The 18,596-nt window shown below is 38.1% G+C and overlaps 2 protein-coding genes across 2 annotated transcripts in view; one reads left to right on the top strand and one right to left on the bottom strand.

Moving 5' to 3' along the window:
* The window catches only part of LOC117465047 (poly(ADP-ribose) glycohydrolase-like), a 31,384-nt gene extending 22,563 nt beyond the window's left edge, over nt 1–8,821 (bottom strand). Inside the window, exons 1-9 of the mRNA XM_034107900.1 lie at nt 8,289–8,821; nt 8,097–8,185; nt 7,591–8,016; nt 7,309–7,499; nt 6,629–6,751; nt 6,112–6,198; nt 5,766–5,840; nt 2,071–2,163; nt 968–1,122 (exon numbers count right to left, since the gene is read on the bottom strand). Of these exons, the coding sequence (XP_033963791.1) occupies nt 968–1,122; nt 2,071–2,163; nt 5,766–5,840; nt 6,112–6,198; nt 6,629–6,751; nt 7,309–7,499; nt 7,591–8,016; nt 8,097–8,185; nt 8,289–8,404 (1,355 nt within the window). The 5' untranslated portion in view covers nt 8,405–8,821. The remainder of the gene's footprint in view (nt 1–967; nt 1,123–2,070; nt 2,164–5,765; nt 5,841–6,111; nt 6,199–6,628; nt 6,752–7,308; nt 7,500–7,590; nt 8,017–8,096; nt 8,186–8,288) is intronic.
* A 464-nt stretch (nt 8,822–9,285) lies between these two features.
* Nucleotides 9,286–17,977, top strand: adam9b (ADAM metallopeptidase domain 9b). The gene is made up of 22 exons (XM_034107862.1): nt 9,286–9,429; nt 9,767–9,861; nt 9,957–10,033; nt 10,445–10,523; nt 10,601–10,677; nt 11,082–11,274; nt 11,390–11,452; nt 11,585–11,656; nt 11,757–11,929; nt 12,027–12,114; nt 12,764–12,894; nt 13,646–13,817; nt 14,043–14,132; nt 14,285–14,486; nt 14,585–14,681; nt 14,801–14,981; nt 15,136–15,222; nt 15,302–15,407; nt 16,412–16,541; nt 16,648–16,741; nt 17,369–17,406; nt 17,520–17,977. The coding sequence occupies exons 1-22, from the start codon at nt 9,363–9,365 to the stop codon at nt 17,644–17,646; spliced, it is 2,439 nt and encodes an 812-aa protein (XP_033963753.1). The 5' UTR covers nt 9,286–9,362; the 3' UTR covers nt 17,647–17,977.
* Nucleotides 17,978–18,596: the final 619 nt, after the last annotated feature.

The raw sequence follows: 18,596 nt of genomic DNA, 5'->3' as shown, positions 1-18,596 counted from the left end.
CTTTTAATAGTCAGCTTGATCTCATTGGAGAGTTCATATTTGCATTGTGATAAAGCTGTTTTTGTGCAGTTTATTACAAATAAGAAGTCTCTATTGAGGTAGAATAACAATGGAAGATAAACAGCTTTGTTTTTATTTCCTCTTCTTATTCCTTTGAAATAGAAACGCAGAGGAAAATAACAGTTTTAATAACAATAAAAGAAAAACACAACTTTCAAAGCTGGCTCGCACCAAATCGGTGATTCAGGGACATGTTTAGCGGCAGGCTAACAAGATGACTCTGGGCTCTCCTTTCAAATCACAGCAAAACCTTTATGTGAATGAAATGCTGATGCAATCGAACTCTGTCACAGCCTTCTGCAAAACAGCCAATGGCTTTCTCCATTGTCAAGAGCAGCCATCTGAGTCAATGTTAATCTAATTCCGACCTCCATTTAGGTAATTACACTGTGATGCCAAAAGAGACTGAGCAGAGGCCTGCAGACTGTGTTGGCATTACACCACCCAGACCATCTCTACAGTAAGAGCTTGCTGGAATAAGAACAACTCCTGCATTCCTCTTTTTCCTATGTTATGCTTTTAAAGGGAAAGGTTTGGCTCTTAACTACACATAAAGAACAGTATTCATATTTATTTTAAAACTGACAAGTGCCAGAGAAAGATAGATTGGCCAACAAATAGCATTATAGTGTAAAGTTCTTGTAAGTATTGCAGGCAAAAGGACACATCAAGTTCTTTTAAATGTGATGATACCTTTTTCTAATCACTGTACAGATAGCTTTTGCTCATACGATCTACACACAATGTAAATGCTTGCTTTAACACCCAGGAGGAAGATAACATGGTTTATAGCGAAAACGTATACAGTAGTGCCCTCTCATGGAAATGAAACAAATTGTCCCAGCAGCGTCACTTACAAACTGATTATTTGAACATTATGTATGAAGGCACCACACCGTCGTATTACCTGAAGAAGTTGATGTCTGGGTAGTTGTAGTACTCAGTCCTCCTGGAGTTGCGTCGGGGGAAGGTGCAGAAGAAGGCGTTGGCGAGCAGACATGCCACCTGCTCCTGAGACACGGTGATGGAGTGGTCCAGGCCTTCTTTGAGGAGGGGTATCGGCTAGAGGAGGAATAGAGGTACAATTTAGGAAGGTCAAAGTAATTTGTTTTATCAATTTACCAAACGAGACACTGAAGTACGTAAATGCACACGTTTGGCACCACTCCATGCTTCTTCAATCATAATCACAATCGTCCTTTGCGCACAAGAGATTCATACTCCTGATAGCGGCATTTAGTTTATAAATAAACAGTGCATCTGTAAAAGCTTTTCTGTCACGGCAATTGGGAGTTGAATTAGGGAAGAGAGATAAACAGGAAAGGTACAGTAAGTGATAAGATACAAGTTACCAATTTAGAAAAAACACAATATGAATGATGGAGGTATCATTTCAAATCAATCGGACACAGTATGTGGTAGTCGATCAATGTAAGAGCCCATTCAGTTGATCTATTCTTCCATCTCAAACACAGACTCAGTAGTTTTACATACATTTTAGACTAGCTAGCCACTCAATGTTTAATTTGTAGACAAAAAATACATTTGGTTATAGAAAATAGCTAATTATAAAAATTATAAATACATTTTTACATTAAAATGCACACTTGTTTATGGCTTACAATGCTACAATTTGCTACACTAAATGCTTTAACACAAACATGTTTGATTAATTAATATTTTTCTGGTGGTGTGGGCCACTTAATATGTTTATATAAAAAGGTAATTCTTGAGCAAAGATATACAACTTAAATGACTTGCAAATGGCTACACAATGACACTTTCTCAGCTGCTCACTCACATTGCTCTTCATCATCCGCACTTGAAAGAAGCAGATGACCAAGAGGACTTTAAAACATCAGACAAATGACCATCAATAGCTACGTGCCTTGACCTCACCATTTGTACTACCATGATATGTATCATGCCGTGACCCGTGGGATCAACCTGCTGCAGTGATCTACTGTGTCACGGACCAGTGAGTCAGTGCCTGTTGGTTAGTGATGTTACCTTGGTACAGAGCTCAGATGCTCTCAGTGCTAATTGCACCATGTCTGGCAGCAGGGAGTCAAACAGATGTTCAGCAGCATCAGGCTCCAGGACCTTGGAGAGAGCAAGAGATCTGTTTATGTTTGTTGTTTTGCCACAAAACTCAGCTGTGACATTATTAGCTGGTTGATTCAATTGACAACTTGGCATCCATGGCAAAATGTACAATTTCACTGAGAAACTTAAAGTAATGAAATGTAAGCTATACAGAACATCAAAAGGCAATAACGTATTTAAATAAAGTACAAAATAAATGCAGATGTAAGACAAATAGTGGAAAAATAAATAACTGTCTTTAATCTCATATTGGAGCTTATATTTAAATGGATTGTGAAAGCTATAATTAAAATACATCTGGCTTCAGCTGAACAGTTTGTATATAATAACATCACCAAGCAGAAAAACATATTAAAGTAACAACATACATGACTCCACAACACTGCCTACGTGCTCTAATGTAAAGTAGACAATATACAGTGTATACTACCCGTATTTACAGCCATATTGGCTACGAAATGTCAGAATGATCAATCACAGAGCCATTCAATCAAGGTTGCACGCACAGCCATGCCAGCTGATTAAACAGTCTTCCTGGAAGAGATGCAAATGGCCAAGCATTTGAAACCGAAAGGACAGTGTGTGTCCAAGACAAGGAGCCTTGACTTGTGTTTTAGCAAAGGACATTTATATTATGGCAAAGGAAGCCTGACTAAACACTGTCATAAGTAATGACCTGGTTGACATCATAAACTGCCCCTAGGGGCGTAATAAATGAAGGCAGTTGACAGGGCGAGACTGGGATATAGCTGAGGTAGTATAAGCCAAGCTCCTTAAATCAGCAGAAGACACTGCATCAAATCAACTGAAGTAACACTCTGTATGACTTGATACAGGTCTGTACATCACACCCAACTGACAAAATAATCAAGTAAGATGCGCGGGTGCGGGCAGTAAGAAACCAGATTCAGATTTAACACAACTCCTGATGCTCGGGGGTTCCTATTCCCCACAGGTCCGAGCAATAAAGCAATCCGCTTGACTGCATCTGTGGACGTGTGGCCGTGTAAAAATAAAACGCTTGCGTGCTCATAACCGTAAATACAACACTGGCTGTGCTGGAGAAAGCGAAATTGACAAAAACCAATGCTGTCCGTCAACAGCTTTTCACATATTCATAAGGTTATTGTGCAGAAATGAATATTCAATGAGGTTGCCCAGCCCGTCACTCCATGCCATTCTTGTCTCCGACACTCAAAAAAAGCCTGCTCCAGGGTCTCCAAGCTGAAATCTCTAACGGAAAAATAACAGAGGGGAAAATGGAGTAGGTAGAATTGCATTGTTTGCCTTTCCTCATGTTGCCTGTGGGTTGCACTGGAAATAAACAAGACTTAAAAAATACTCTGTGATTGGTTTTTACAATAAAATAGGTTAAATACCAACACTATATATTCTTGGCTGTGGGTGTATATATGTACGAAGCCTAATTGCTACTGCCTCTGCTGCATAATCAACTATAAAAAAACGCAGATCATCCACTCACTTAAGCAGTGAATACATTCTATAGAGGGTCCGAGGCAATAAACAGACTTTGTCAAGAGGAACTGTGTGTGTCAAATTTGCAATAATATGGAGCATAAATAAAGCCAATCTATTAAGTGTGCGCTACCATGACTTATACGCGACTCTAAAAAGTGACATGAAAAATATCTAAAATGAAACACATCTATGACACTTTTATTACCACAATTTTACTTACTCCGACAAACCACCTTCACTATGAACCGACAAAGCAATAGCTACAATTGATGTGACATCTCGTTTAAAATCCATATTATAATAATAATACATTTTATTTTTAGGCGCCTTTCATGACACCCAAGGATACCGTACAATTTGTTAAAAAAAAAGAAAGAAAATGCTAATAGGCAACAGAACATGATAAAAACACAAACAGGAAATCATGGAGGAGACAGTCAAGTGGACACAAATGAAACATATAATGGGGAGCACTACAGTGAGTAGGCAGATTTGAACAGGTGGGTTTTTAATTGGGATTTGAATATGGTGATTGTGTCCGACTGTCGGATGTGCAGCGGGAGGGAGTTCCAGAGTCTGGGAGCAGTGCAGCTAAAAGCCCGAGCACCCATGGTGACGAGGCGTGCGGTGGGGACGGTTAGCAGATATTTGTTTCAATAGATGTAATGGCACTGGACATTTTGCAGTCAGACAAAATCTAATCTTTCCATCCAAGTTGACTTGATACAATTCAAATCCAACCACAACAAAACTTTGCCTACGGCTAAAGCCTCTCAACATGTTCAGAATGTATCCAACAAAAATCCCATTCGACATGATTTATGACATATATGGCACACAATTGACTCAAGAGTATAAGGCTGAAGTAAATCGTTTTCTAGGATGTAATGTCATGTAATGCCATTTCATTTCTGACAACTTACTAAACTTTGACCTTTCAGCTAAATGTTAAAATATTTCTCTGGACTTCCACTTTGGCTCTGAAGGGCTTCAACATTCTCCTACGAAAAATCCATTACTAAATAATTGACATGATGGCATTCATAAAAACATATACTTCCTTTCCTGAGCTATTGTAAAAAACATCATGAACTCAAGGTGATGCTATGAAGCACTGAGTGGATGAGTGCTTTTTACTACAAGGAATATAAAGGCCATTATTTGTCTAGTCTTACATGCTCAGGATTTCTTAAATCAAACACTCATGACACAAGATGGCCCATCTGTACTAATGGAAGATTACTATTCCTTTCATGAACCAGACAGACAGTAGTACAGCCCTTCTGGATTTTACAAAGGATGACGCAGAGCACGTCAGGACAGGAGATGATGGATGGCCTTCAAACCCGGCTGGAAAACGCACTGACATCTCTGAGCAACAACCAATAAACAAACAGAGCTCTGGCCATCATAACGCATCTGGGGACAGGTCATCTGAGTTTCAGAACTCTAAACTGCACAAAAACATAAAATATGTCCAATTATTTGTATTGTACAAACTTGGAGCAAGTGTTGTGCCTCTGTTTGTGTAATGCTGCAAAAATGCACTCACAATGCTTGAGAATCAATTTACTAATATAGAACAAACCTTTTCAAAAAACCTAAAAACGTCATTACCACTCTTAGCTAGATATTTACTTTAAAAACAGTATCAGCTCAGTCTATGTCAGACTAATTATACTGCATAACTTTGAATTATTCTGCGTTTCCAAGCGGAAAGGAAAAATGGCTGCAAAGTAGGCCTATTGATTGGTATTGATTCACAATCCCACTTAAATACTATACTATACTAAACTAAATCTAATCTGGTGTCAAATGAGACATCCATATTACTTTTTCCTCCACAAGCTGAATATTATCCTCACTACCTAATGAGACATCTGTACTCTCTTTGACCCAAGCAGCTCTGTGAGAAACACTGGTTTACGATGCCTTCTGTCGGGCAATTAAGTATCATGATGGGACAGATGAGATTTCATTAGTCAGCAGCTAACCCTCTAACAACTTCAACATGTGTGTCCATCTGCATGCCAGTATTAATTAACTCACTCTTATGATAAATACAATTACAAGAACATTCAACTTTAGTCACTACATCTGGAATCATTGATATTCTTTACCTTTGTGCAGTAAAGTCGCAATGCGGTGAAGTCCCATTTCTTGGCCTGTGAGGAACTGTACTTCAAAATGGCATTCTGTTAAGAACAAATTCAATAATTATTTGAAATATTGAATCTAAATGAATCTTTATAAGTTAGTATTACTACATTTGTATATTAAAATAACAAACATAATGGACAAAATAGTAACATTCTCAGATACTGTGTGCCTCTCAGTTTCTGGGCTTGTGACGCCATCTTATGGCGTAGTCTGGTAACAACAACCACAGTGCAGAATGCCTGTTTTAGAGAGTGAAATGCATTAGGCCCTGCCAATAAAAGAATAGCACACAGATGTGAAACTTGCCTTCAACTCGAGTTGACATGTAAATTCGTTGTTCAAAGTTTCCTTGATCAATTCCCACCGACTCTTATTCTGTCGTTCTTGTGTTTCCTGTTGAAGCACACAGCTTGTTAGTTCTCTGCGGGGTGAATACAGTTAAGCATATCAAGAATAACAAGGCTGTGTTGTTATGCCTGTTTCTTGCAGTGGTTTGATGAATCAATGTAAAACAGTTCCGTAATTTACCCCCTCATTGTTTAATTCTTGCACATGCAGATTGAAAACATGTAATGTGGATGGGTAAGCAACTAAATAGTAGCAACTCTTGAGAGTTACTACAATGAAATATACCAATGCTCATAATAGTATCCTCATTGTTCACACAAATAGACTTTAAAATAGTTTAGGTCAGTCACTGCTTATTAACCCTTATAAAATGTGACTTAAATGTGCCACACATATACATTTGTAACATAATCCATTACTACCATTTTTATTTAATACTGACATGTCAATACAAATGTTATAGATACACCATTACCTCATCAGGCACAGGAAACAGGTTCCAACTGGAACAGGGCATCTTGACATGGATGTCATCCCAGGTATCCTTAAACCTAGCAGGATATGGAACAGGTATTTTACCATTGTGAAGAAGGTCCGTCTGTCAATGGGAGTGAATGCAAACAAATGGCATTAGAGCATGTAATACCTGTGTACAAAACAAACTATCCAAATGACAATACAATATAAAGCAGAGACACTCAAAACTACATATTAAAGATCAGGTTTTTTATGTTACTTTTCCTTTGCAAGTTTACACAAAAACAGATTATTTTTGTACAAACTGTTTCTGAACACTGTCTCAGAAACATGCAAATACATTAGATTGACGAGGTAAATGGCCTTTGTTTTAATGACGTAAACATCTGAAGTGCTTACACACCTTCCGGCGCAGACTGAAAACTCATCTCTTTCGACTCCACTTCGAGCGATAGAACTATTAACAAAGCACTTATATACTAATAAAGGGCTGGCTTATCTAAAGCCAGTTGAGTAGCACTTGAAATGTTTTTGCTCTATGAAGCCTGATGTACTTATATGATTCTGTTTTCTTCAAGTTTTGTTGGTCGAACGCACTTATTGTAAGTCGCTTTGGATAAAAGCGTCAGCTAAATGCAATGCAATGTAATGTAAGTGTGAAGAAAGAAATGCTCCAACCCTTATCATCACAGTGTGTTGACCAGGAACATCCTTCAGCGGTGGAAGCGGCCCCCCACATTCAGGCATTCTGTGGAGATCATTGATTGGTGTCCCCAGCCATTTGACATGAGGTTTGCCCGAGGTATTTTCCTTGTCTGCACCTTGTTTCTCTGAAGGCAGATCTGGAGATGATGTCCCTAAAAAGAAGTCTGTTATTTTGGTATTGTGTTGCTGAGCATGTCTCCACTTCTTCTTTCTTAAATGTATCATAATTATGGGATAGTGTCTGCATATGCTCACTCTCTGCAGAATCCATGAAGGCTGGGGAGACTGGATTGTCTTCATACAGGTGTTGTGGTGTCATGGGCTGGGTGTCTTCATCCGAATCAGAGAGAGCAGGCTTTTCTGCCTTTGTACATTCTGGAACCTGAGCTGAGGTGCTTTGTAAGACACTGTCATCACCGTCCATCTCTACATCCTCTTGGATTTGGCATCTGTCAGCTGTACTTGGATTTCTTCTGGGCTTAACCAACCATTGATCAAGAGTACTTTTTAAATTCTGTTGTTGTCTTGGGCCGATTCTTTGATGGTTACCTTTTGTCTTTACGCCTCGCAGACCATCTGCTCCAGCCTTTGGTCGTATATCCATCCTTTTAAGTGGGTTGTGTTGCCTTCTTTCTTTATTTACTGCGTCATTATCTCCTATCTTAAAGCTAAAAGTTGGGACTGAAAAAAAGGGTTACAAATCAAAAACTAAGCTAATTACTTATTTGGTGTATTTTTAAAATGGCATCTAATCAAAATACCTTTGAGGGAAGATGCAAGGGAAGTTGGGGCACTGGTTTCAACCCTGATTCTCTTTGCTAAAGGTTCCAAGTCAGTGAGTGCAGTCATTCTACAAAAGAAAAACCAACACATAAGACCATGTCCATATTAAATGGAGAGAAAGTTGCGTCTTGGCACTTTAAACATAACAAAGAAAATGAATGTATACTCACAATACAACTTGAGCTGACACCACGATTGAGGTCTTATGTGGTTTTGTCCAGACTTGTTTCTTGGTTAGTCCTTTCTTCAATAGGTTAGCTAATCTTAATATATGGTACGACGCCATACATGACACAATCTATTTAAAGAAAGCGCATAGTGCTTTGGTTAATGAAAGGGACACCATTCTCTAGTTTGGTGACTATGAGACGTTTCGTAACTTGTAAGCGTTAGATAAGTACTAAATGAAGCAGGAACATTAAGTCTTGTAATTTAATATTGTATAGATTTATAGAAAAATAGACAAGCTGTCGAGAAACAATTGTCAACAAACCATAGCTTGTAAGCTAACGCTTGCCTTACATGCTAACTAGGTGTAAAAACAACCGATAATTCAGAATAAACTCAGAAACTTTAGCCGAGTAGTTTAGATTGATAGCTTGATATATGAAATAACTTCAATTTATATTATAAGAACATTTGTTGTTTTTTGTTAATGGTAAACGCACTGAACATGGCTACAAACAGTGCCGTTGTTCAACAACATGACACTTCCGCCTATGGGTGACGTGACGTCTCAACTTCCAAAACAACGCGATATTTCCAATGCAGTTCTCGCAAATGTTGTTTTTGACATAGAATAGTCCTTTTTTTCAGAAATTCTGAATAAGGCACTCTGGAAACCAATATTATTTTTTATGTAGACGTACTAAGTCTTTATATTTATATCAATATATATATATATTTATACTTGTGTGTACAACAACAACGACAACAAGGAATGTGACAGAAAGTCACCCACTTTCTGTAGGATAGAAGTAAATCCTTTAGGCAGTGTAACCGTTCACTTAACACTAACATTTACAGCATTGTAAAGCGCAACTTTTTGCAAAATTCTGAGATATTAAGTTACAACCAGCTTTGCATTTGGTTTCTGAATCCGTGGAGCTCACCTGTCCTTAGCCACACCCACATGAAGCACCTGACCAACAGAAGGAAGCAAAGGCACACACTTGCATACATTAGTAGTAGACATGATAGCGCAGACCTAATGAGGAAATAATCTTGACACTTTAACCAGAATCATGGACAGCAAATACTCTTTGTTCGCTGTTGTCTTGCTGTCTTACGTTTCGAGGATTGAAAACAAAGGTAAGATACAGCTTTAGTCCTTCGATGGAGCAGAAATAGAGCGTGTTTTTCTTCTTTTGTAAACCGAGACAACGATGGTTGGATGGTTTTGATGTGGTTGTTTTTCCATTGAACTTGTTTGTAGTCTACAGAAGAGTTTCATTGTGTATGCTGTTTTTCTGTTTTGAATCGACATGAAGAAACCTAAAAACACAGTAGGCTACTACTATTTCACAATTAATTGTTTTTTGAATGTGGTTTAATTATAGTATCGGTGCAATGTGTCCTGAGAAGAAATATCCTGACTTAACCACTCTCACAGTATTTACAGTTGTTCATCTATTCATCTTTCTTCCAGACAAATTCGATGGGCTTTCCAAGTACTCCATTGTACATCCTCAAGTGATTCAAAGATTGACAAGGAGCATCAGCAAACCAAAACAGTCACAAGAGGTAGGTAAACAACCCTGATTCATTATATCAACTAAACATTAAAGTGGTTTGATATGACGACTACAAAAATACTTCCTTGTTCTTTCCCATTTCAGAAAAATGGAGATGAGGCAATATCATATGCACTTAACATTAACAACAGGAAGCACCTCCTTCATCTAAAAAAGAACAGGTATGCATAGAGATTGGTTTCGGCTGCACGATTGTCTCCGCCCCGAACCTTAACAATTTGTTGTGAAATGTGCAAACAAAATTGAAATATTTGAGTGTTCTCACAAGCAACCTAAAATTTGATCAGATCTAATATTCAGGTCTGGTTAAGACAACAGAGAAGTTGACGGGTCTATACTCTCACCACTAACACATTCTTTACTAAAGTGTGTATGTTTTTGAGATGTTTGTGGTCTGGTTGTTCAAGGCTGATGTTTGCATAATGCATTTTTATTTTATGTATCGTTTGTTGAGTTGTCTGCTCCTGATGCAGCCATTTTCTTTCTCCAAAACAAATGTCGCCCATTGGAGACAGTAAAGTAACCTGAGACCTTGTTATGCTTCTTGTGTATTTTCTTCCTCCTCTTGTCAGAGACTTTTTACACCCAAACTTTGTTCAATTTTCACGTGACGCAACTGGTAACCCTGAATCATCCTATCCAAAACAGAATGTAAGTCGACATTTGCTCATTCTGGTTTCCTTGTTTGAACTTCAATTCTTGAACCATGTTTTTATTTTTTTTCCCAGGTACACTGCTATTACCACGGAGAGGTGGAGGGATATGAGGATTCGTTGGTAGCGCTCAGCACATGCTCTGGCCTCAGGTTGGAAAACCCCTCTTGCTGTTTTTAGTTCCTACTTTGAAATAGAGAAAGGGCTCTGATTTGACATTGATTGTCTTTCAGTGAAAACATATCATAATTATGTTATTTATTTTCCAAATTATTGATCGATAGCAATAAAGAAACGTATTGATCTTTTGAACCTTAATAATTTGTACATGTCTCTTTTCCGACTTTTACTTTGATTATGTGGAAGTGTATTTGGGTGATTTTTTTGAATCAGTCCAATTTAATCAAATCTATCTGAGTCTCTCTTTTCCAAAGTAAGTTAGTTTTCCAGGTAATACTACGTTTTGAAATGCATTGCCACAATCCAGCTCTGACACAGAGTGAGGTGTGTATCTACTGCTGTGTCTACTGTGCACTTAATCTATATTTCTCTGTAGGGGTGTGATCATCCTTGGAAATGAGACCTATGGGGTTGAACCTGTGCCACAGTCGACAACCAATGAGCACATTCTGTACCTGCTGGATGACTCTCAGGTCGAGCCCACCACTTGTGGGGTCGTCAGTGAGGCTTCATCAACGCAAAGCCATGAACCCTTTGAGCCTGGCCAATCGCTCACTTCACTGCTGCGGGTTAGGATGCTCTACAAGTTCACCTGAACCTATATCTAAAGTGTAAACAGGACTTGAAATTGAAAGTGGGTCTAAATGTGTGCTTTACCTTCTTGACTGTTTGTTGTTTAAACAGAGGAAGCGCAATTTACCTCAAACCAGTTACGTGGAGCTTGTGCTAGTTGTCGATAATCTCAGGGTGAGTGTCTTTTTTTGTCTTCACTTTTATGTAAGTGACTTGTACGACTTTGTCGCTGTGCTTTTCCAATGCTGCAGATAATAAGACCAGAATATTATCTACAATAATTATCTTTCATATTTGTATTTACAGTATATTTATAAGAAGAAAAACGATACAGCGGTGCGAGAGGAAATTGTGGAAATGGCTAATCTACTGGATGGAGTGAGATTTCAAGTTGTTTGCAAAAGAAAGAACGCTTAATTATTGAATAAGTTCTAGGGTTGTGCTATGCTTTATATTTGTAATTTTTGTTTTATTCTAGTATTACAAGAAGCTGAATATCCGTGTGGTGCTGGTGGGCCTGGAGATTTTTAAGGACACTAATCCCTTTGATGTGGAGACAGGCTCTGCAGGAGATGTGTTGGGAAGGTTTGTCAAGTGGAGGAAGCAAACGCTGTTACCAAAGATCAGGCATGACATTGGACAACTTATTATGTAAGTGACATGTGTTTTCTGGCTTTTTTTTACTTATATGATGACAGCATATTACATGAAGAGTAAAGTTTGTGATCTATCTCTTGGTCCCCTTCAGTGGTAGGCCCAAGACATATGGAAACGTAGTGGGTATGGCCTTCGTGGGCACAGTCTGCTCCACAACAACTTCTGGAGGAATCAACGTGGTTAGTTCAACTCCCTTTTAACTTCTAACACCAGCTGACACCCGGGGGCTTTGGCTGCATGAGCTTTTATACAGAAACAGACACCTTCTGTATTATTCATATAAATAAACTTGCCTTGCCTTGCCTTTAAGTGCAGCTCTAAATAACAAAGGAGTCAAACAGGTTAGACTTTTGCTAAACACAATGACAAGGCAACTTTATTTGGCTGATTGAATACCTTAAAAAGTTTTGCATTGTGATGCCTTACAGTGTTTAAATATTCTTAAATATCACACTAGAAGGAGGGATTATTATTCAACTATTTTGAATGCCACTTAAATGAGAATTTACTTTTAAGAATGACATTTAGCGTTATGCCATTTAAAATGTTGGAATATTAATTATATTTACTTCCTGATTAACAAAAAATAGAATACATTTGTTTTTACATCTGGTGCTTTCTTTTTCCTTTTTTTCTTTATTTAACTATTCCAAATAATATCCAATTCATGAAGTTTACACTTTTGAAAGATTCCCTAATGCAAGATCTACAATATCTTGATTCAACAATAGATAACTTAATTGAATAACCTGAAATGTTTCCCTACACTCTGACCTAAAAATACTCTCATATCTCTTTTAATTTGTTTTGCACTGGGTGCTTTCTCAGTTCAATCATGACAATGTGCCTGCTGCCTCCGCTGTGGTGGCTCATGAGATGGGCCATAACCTGGGTATGAACCACGACAGAGCGGGCTGCTCCTGCGATGGAAAAGGCTGCATCATGGGGGCCGGTACTGGGTAACACAACTCTCACAAAATATGTATTAACTCCTTGACATGAAATTAAACAACAAGTAGTTGAAATAATATGGTGTAATCTGAGTGCTCTACCCTTAAATTAAGAAGTGTTTTTTGTGGTGTGAAAACTAGCAGATGGCTGTCTTTATGTTTTCTATTAGGTTAAATGTATAAGGTCTATGTTTTTACTGTACAGGACTTGATCCTTCCATATAGTGGAGTATAAGAAGCAAATGTAAGACCTTTTTAATGCACTTTTAAGGATGCAGATTATGAAGCCTAATATGATTTCACAATATGCACACTTTATGCTGACATTTTTTAGTACAAAGCCCTCAATGTCCATGGAAGATTTATATTTTTTTACCACATTTGGGACTTTGGTGGCTCTTGACTTGAGTGAAATACAAATCTGTAGTATATACCACGGCCTGTCGTGAGCTATTGCTTAAGTATACGCTCCCAAAATGCTACGTCATGCAAATAATTACAAAGAATGAAACAAAAAAAATGCCTTCAATTGTTTAAGAACGTGACATCTTTTAGATTGTTGCTTTTAAATTGTCTATTGTTTTTACTTGTACTTGTTTTATGGTGTGTGAGCTGTGCTGTGATTTTTTGTTTTTGTTTATTTGACTGTACATCACTTTGGCCTGGAGATTTTAAAGTGCTTTATAAATAAAGCTGTATTGTATTGTGAGGCCTGTCCAATTGGATTTGTACATTAATGGTTTATCCTTCCAACCTATAGTGGTTCCCCGATGTTCAGCAGCTGCAGTGGAGAAGACTTTGAGAAGCTGATCCTTCGTGGAGGCGGCACGTGTCTGAAAAACCAGCCCTCCCCATCAGATGTGGTCGGCGTCGCTGTGTGTGGCAATGGCCGGCTGGACAAAGGAGAAGAATGTGACTGTGGCATAGCAGAGGTAAAGTCCTGCTGCTAAAGATTCTCACACACACACAAAAAGTTACAAATCATTTTATGTACAGATTACTATCTTTAACATGTAACACTAACACATTTCTAGTGTCAGCTTTACAGATTATAAATACACGTTATGTAACAACCTCATTAAAATACATATTTTCGTACGATTTTAAACTTTAAATGTGGTGGTGACCAAAGTTCTCTCCGTTTCCATATCATACAGGAATGTGACAATAAATGCTGTAATCCTGTCACCTGCAAACTCAACTCGGGGGCTGCCTGTGCTCAAGGGCTCTGCTGTGACAACTGTCAGGTCAGCATTCAGTTGGACTTGAGGAGTTATTTAGCTTAAGACTTTAAGGAAAATAGGCAATTAACAGTTCCTCAAACAAAACATTCTTTGCACTTTTAAAAGAAAGAAAGGTGTGTCTTTCATATTTCTGTATGTGATTGGATTTGTTTTAGATCAGAGTTGCTGGAACGCCATGCAGAGGGTCTGTTAACACCTGTGATCTGTCTGAATACTGTGATGGCAAGAATGCGCACTGCCCAGAGGACTTCTATCTCATGGACAGCCTGCCCTGTGAATACAGTGGAGCTTCAGCGTACTGCTTTGAAGGCCGATGCCAGACGTATGATTTCCAGTGCGAACTTCTCTTTGCGCCAGGTATATTCAATAATGCTTTATACGAAAACTGTTTCATTTAGTCTCTAGAAAATATCAGGTTTGTGTATGATCATAGATATGTTTTCTCTTTTTGGCAGATCCAGCAAGAAAGGCAGACGATGTTTGTTTTAAGACTATTAATATGAGGGGAGATAGATTTGGGAACTGTGGAAACAACGCTAAATGTAGTTTAGCGTAAGTACAAGATTTTTTATAATTGAATGATATGAATTCACTATGGATACATACAGCATAAAGATCACAGAATTCAATTGTATAACTTTAATGACTGTTTTTTTTAACCTGCTCTGCAGAAATTCCATGTGTGGAAAGTTGCAGTGTGTCAACGTGGACCTCAGGACCATCCCTGTTGGTGCCACAGTCACTATTGAGAACATTAACAGATCAACGTGTATTAATGCCGACTTCAACCTCGGCACTGATGTGCTAGATCCGGCCTACGTCAATACTGGCAGCCCTTGTGAGGAAGGAAAGGTAAGTGTTCACGCCAAGGTAGGATTGTGACCAGGAACAAATGTGATTATACTGTACTTGTTCCAGTACAGAACAGTAATGTGGGAGTGGACACAATGACGCCAAGTGATTCATTTTGTTGCACCAATACATTATAATTGGTATTCTCTCTCAGACCTGCATGGACTTTAAGTGTCAAAATGCCTCTAATCTGAGGCCCGACTTGGACTGTGATGCCCAGACTACCTGCAATGGCCGAGGGGTGAGGCAGCATTTTTATAAAAACAAATTCCAAGCCCATAATAACAGGTCTGACTCGGCTGTTATATTGTGTTCTCCAGGTGTGTAATGACCAAGGACACTGCCACTGTAAAAATGGGTGGGCCCCGCCTAAATGTGACAGATCCGGGCGAGGTGGCAGCATAGATAGCGGTCCTGCTCAGATAGGTGAGTGTATATCATCAGTCTGTACACACAAATTCAAAGGCACTATGCAGTTCACCTAACCTGTCCCCAGTTAACTCTGGTCATTCTCACAACAACTTCCCTCAGTCCCTCACTCTTGTCTCCAAGTACAAGGTGACAAAGGCTGTTGCGGCACCCAGGCCACCATCACGTTTTAAATCAATTTTATAGACCCTTAAATTCAGCAGCCCCAATAGCTTTTGTCAAGTTCCCTCTTAACTTATTTCCAATGTATACTGCTTTTCTTTCTGATGTACTGTAGATATCTGATATTTTTACCTTTTTTTTCTTTTAGGAAGGTAATGAATCATGAAATATTCCTTTTCATGCACCTTTTTATGTATTTAACTACCTGTATTGAGGCAAATATTCACCCGTCTCCACTTGTGTGGAACTCCTAATGTTTTAAAATGTCCTATATAAAAGCGCTAATATGACTTGGCTTTACTTAAATGCCACATTCAAAATTGGGGCAACATTTGGAAGTCATCTTTAAGTTATTTAAAGCATCACCTGATACACAGTAATCTAATACAGTATAGTCCTTTAAAAGGCTTCATATTACTCATATATTATTCATTCTGTCTTCTGCCTGCATGACTCTGTGGTTCCTTATTACGTGTGTTGTCATGTCGCTCAGATTTGAATTTGTTTTGGTTTTTGAACATTTAAATAATATTGAAATGTCATCATTATCTGTTATTAGAAATAAGACGGTGTTCATTCAATGGCATCACTTCTCATGCTGTGATGCTAATAATGAACTACAAAGAGTCAGATATTTAAGCTGTTATACTGCACCCTGCCTCTACTCTTAGGTATTAATATAAGTGGTGTCTATCATATTCTTGTAGTGTCATGTTGGGGGGGTGGGGAATGTCCTGTTAAGACGAAAAATAGCTGATGTTATCTGATAGGAATACATGTTGACTATTTGGTGTAACTAAATACACTGTTCTAATTGTTTTTCACCTTTCCCGCCTCAGACCACTCCCTCCGAGACGGCCTGTTGATCTTCTTCCTGTTGGTCGTTCCTCTTCTGGTTCTTCTGGTTCTGGTGCTGCTCTACTTCTTCAGGAGGGACTCCCTAGACCGGTGTCTTAACAGAGGCAAAAAGTAAACATCAGCTCACATAAAGATGGATATTTTAAAGTCTACAGTTGAAAAGGTTTATATCTTGCTGAATATATGTGTGCTTCTCATAAATGTTTCGCTTTCTTAGATCACGTGATGCTCAAAGTGGAAATGGGCAGGCAAACGAAAATGTTCCCACAAGTGCCGCGACACAGCCTCAAGTACAAGCTCCTCCTGTGGGGGTAAATATTTGTTATTTTTCTTGATCATCATCACTGTAGGGAAAGCAGCGCATTGTTAATTCGACAGTTGAAAATGTATGCAAATAGAAAAGAGGTACATTTATCAAAATAAGCAGATGTCTAAATGTATATACTTTTTTGTGAAAGATTTAGAGAGTTGGTGATTATTATATGGGATAACAATATACTTTTAATTGGAACAAACTCCTCTTTGGGCTTCTGAATTTAACTTCCACACATATATAAAAAGAATGCTGATGAAATCATGTAATAGAAAGACTCATCTACACCAGGCTTGAGGAATTAGAATTCGAGTTTCGAATTCGAATTTGTGGAAATTAGGGAGAAGTGGAAATGTACATTGTCATGAAAATCTATTCCTTCATTCAAATCTATTTATCATTTATTCATTTATATCTCAAATTAAAAACATACAGTTCTATTTTTGTGTTGTGTAATTAGATTGAAGAATTTTGAATAGACGGGTCATGCTGTAAAAGTAAACAAACGATGACCGTGGTTACTGCAGACTTGATCCAGAAAAGGAAACAAATCTCAGAAACAAAAGAGGTGAATGTTTTGGTTTCAGAAATGCAGATTTTAAGTAATTTGTTCTTCTAATTCCAGCCTGGACAACCACCTGAAACCTCACTTCCAATTTCTGGGTAAGAACATTTTAATGTCAATATTACCTTCATACACAGGTGGCTATTAGAGCTTTTTATTCAAAGGAATGCCTGTATAACCGGTCTAACAGAATTGTCACATAACTTGTTAGTTTTAGGTATGGAGAACTGGATTATTGGAATGACGCCTCAAGCTCTGCCACTGCAAAAAACCCAGCTCCCAGACAGGGCCCCGGAGTCCCCAGATCAGTCCCACCCAGGCCACCACCACCAAGTTGATCTGCTTTTTATACTACATAGTTTTAAATGGTATTGTGAATGTATGGAGTTTACCATAACTCAACACTGTATGAAAAGACATTTTAAGAACAAGATTCATTTTGACTTGCACCTCTTTTAAGTTTGACTGTAATACTTTGGTGGTGGATGAGGCTTGTAGACAAGTTAATATTTATTGGAATATTACAATATTTTTTGATATATCACCAAACATTTTGTATTTTATATTGGATATGTATTAAAATATTATAAAGATGTTGTGAATGTTACAAATAAAGAAATGTATCGGGGCATTGCTTCTCCTTGATTTGCATGTGTTGACATGTTGACTGTATGCTCTCTCAGAATAAAGAATGACTTAAACCAACAATCATGCTTTTTGGCATGGATCACCTGCACAACTGCTTTTCCAATGAGCTGGCTTGAAATTATTCATTTTTTAAACTGAGATCTGACAGTCATTGAACCAGTGCTTCTGAATCTTTTTTCACCTGTGACCCTTAAGTCATTTCTACCTACCTTTAACCCCTCACCATAGCCTCAGTATCGACATTAATTGTTAGAAGCACAGTCAAAGGGACTTTCCTTCTTGTGTTGTTTCATTTGAAGGCTTTTTAAAAGGTGAAAAATATATATTTCAAGACGAGAAAAAGCAAACATTTTGTTTAAGAAGCATAGAGGTTTTTTTTTCTTCAAAATGTAAATTACCTAATTTCCCATTATATGCAAATATTTATTTCAATCGCATGACCACACTTTCCATCTAGTACACCTGTAAATTAGCCTAATTTAACATATAACCTCAATTAAGTAGAACTTTCTCCCTTTGCCTTTTATTTTGAAAGGATTTCGGCTGCAAATGTAGTGTTTTGAGGTCGAAGGATGCGGAAGTTAGCTGTCAACTGCAACCACCCATAGCCACAACATATGCAAATATGTATTTCAATCAC

This window comes from Pseudochaenichthys georgianus, chromosome 19 (assembly GCF_902827115.2).
Source record: "Pseudochaenichthys georgianus chromosome 19, fPseGeo1.2, whole genome shotgun sequence".
NCBI classification, from domain to species: Eukaryota; Metazoa; Chordata; class Actinopteri; order Perciformes; family Channichthyidae; genus Pseudochaenichthys; species Pseudochaenichthys georgianus.
Note: the sequence above shows the minus strand (reverse complement) of the source record. Positions and strands in the feature narration are given on the sequence as shown.

Bases quoted from the DNA above. Each gene is read 5' to 3' on its own strand.
- adam9b (XM_034107862.1), top strand. From the start codon at position 9,363: ATGGACAGCAAATACTCTTTGTTCGCTGTTGTCTTGCTGTCTTACGTT. The intron at 15,408-16,411 runs GTGAGTGTATAT...TTCCCGCCTCAG, and splicing joins TAGCGGTCCTGCTCAGATAG to ACCACTCCCTCCGAGACGGC. The intron at 16,742-17,368 runs GTAAATATTTGT...TTCTAATTCCAG, and splicing joins TACAAGCTCCTCCTGTGGGG to CCTGGACAACCACCTGAAAC.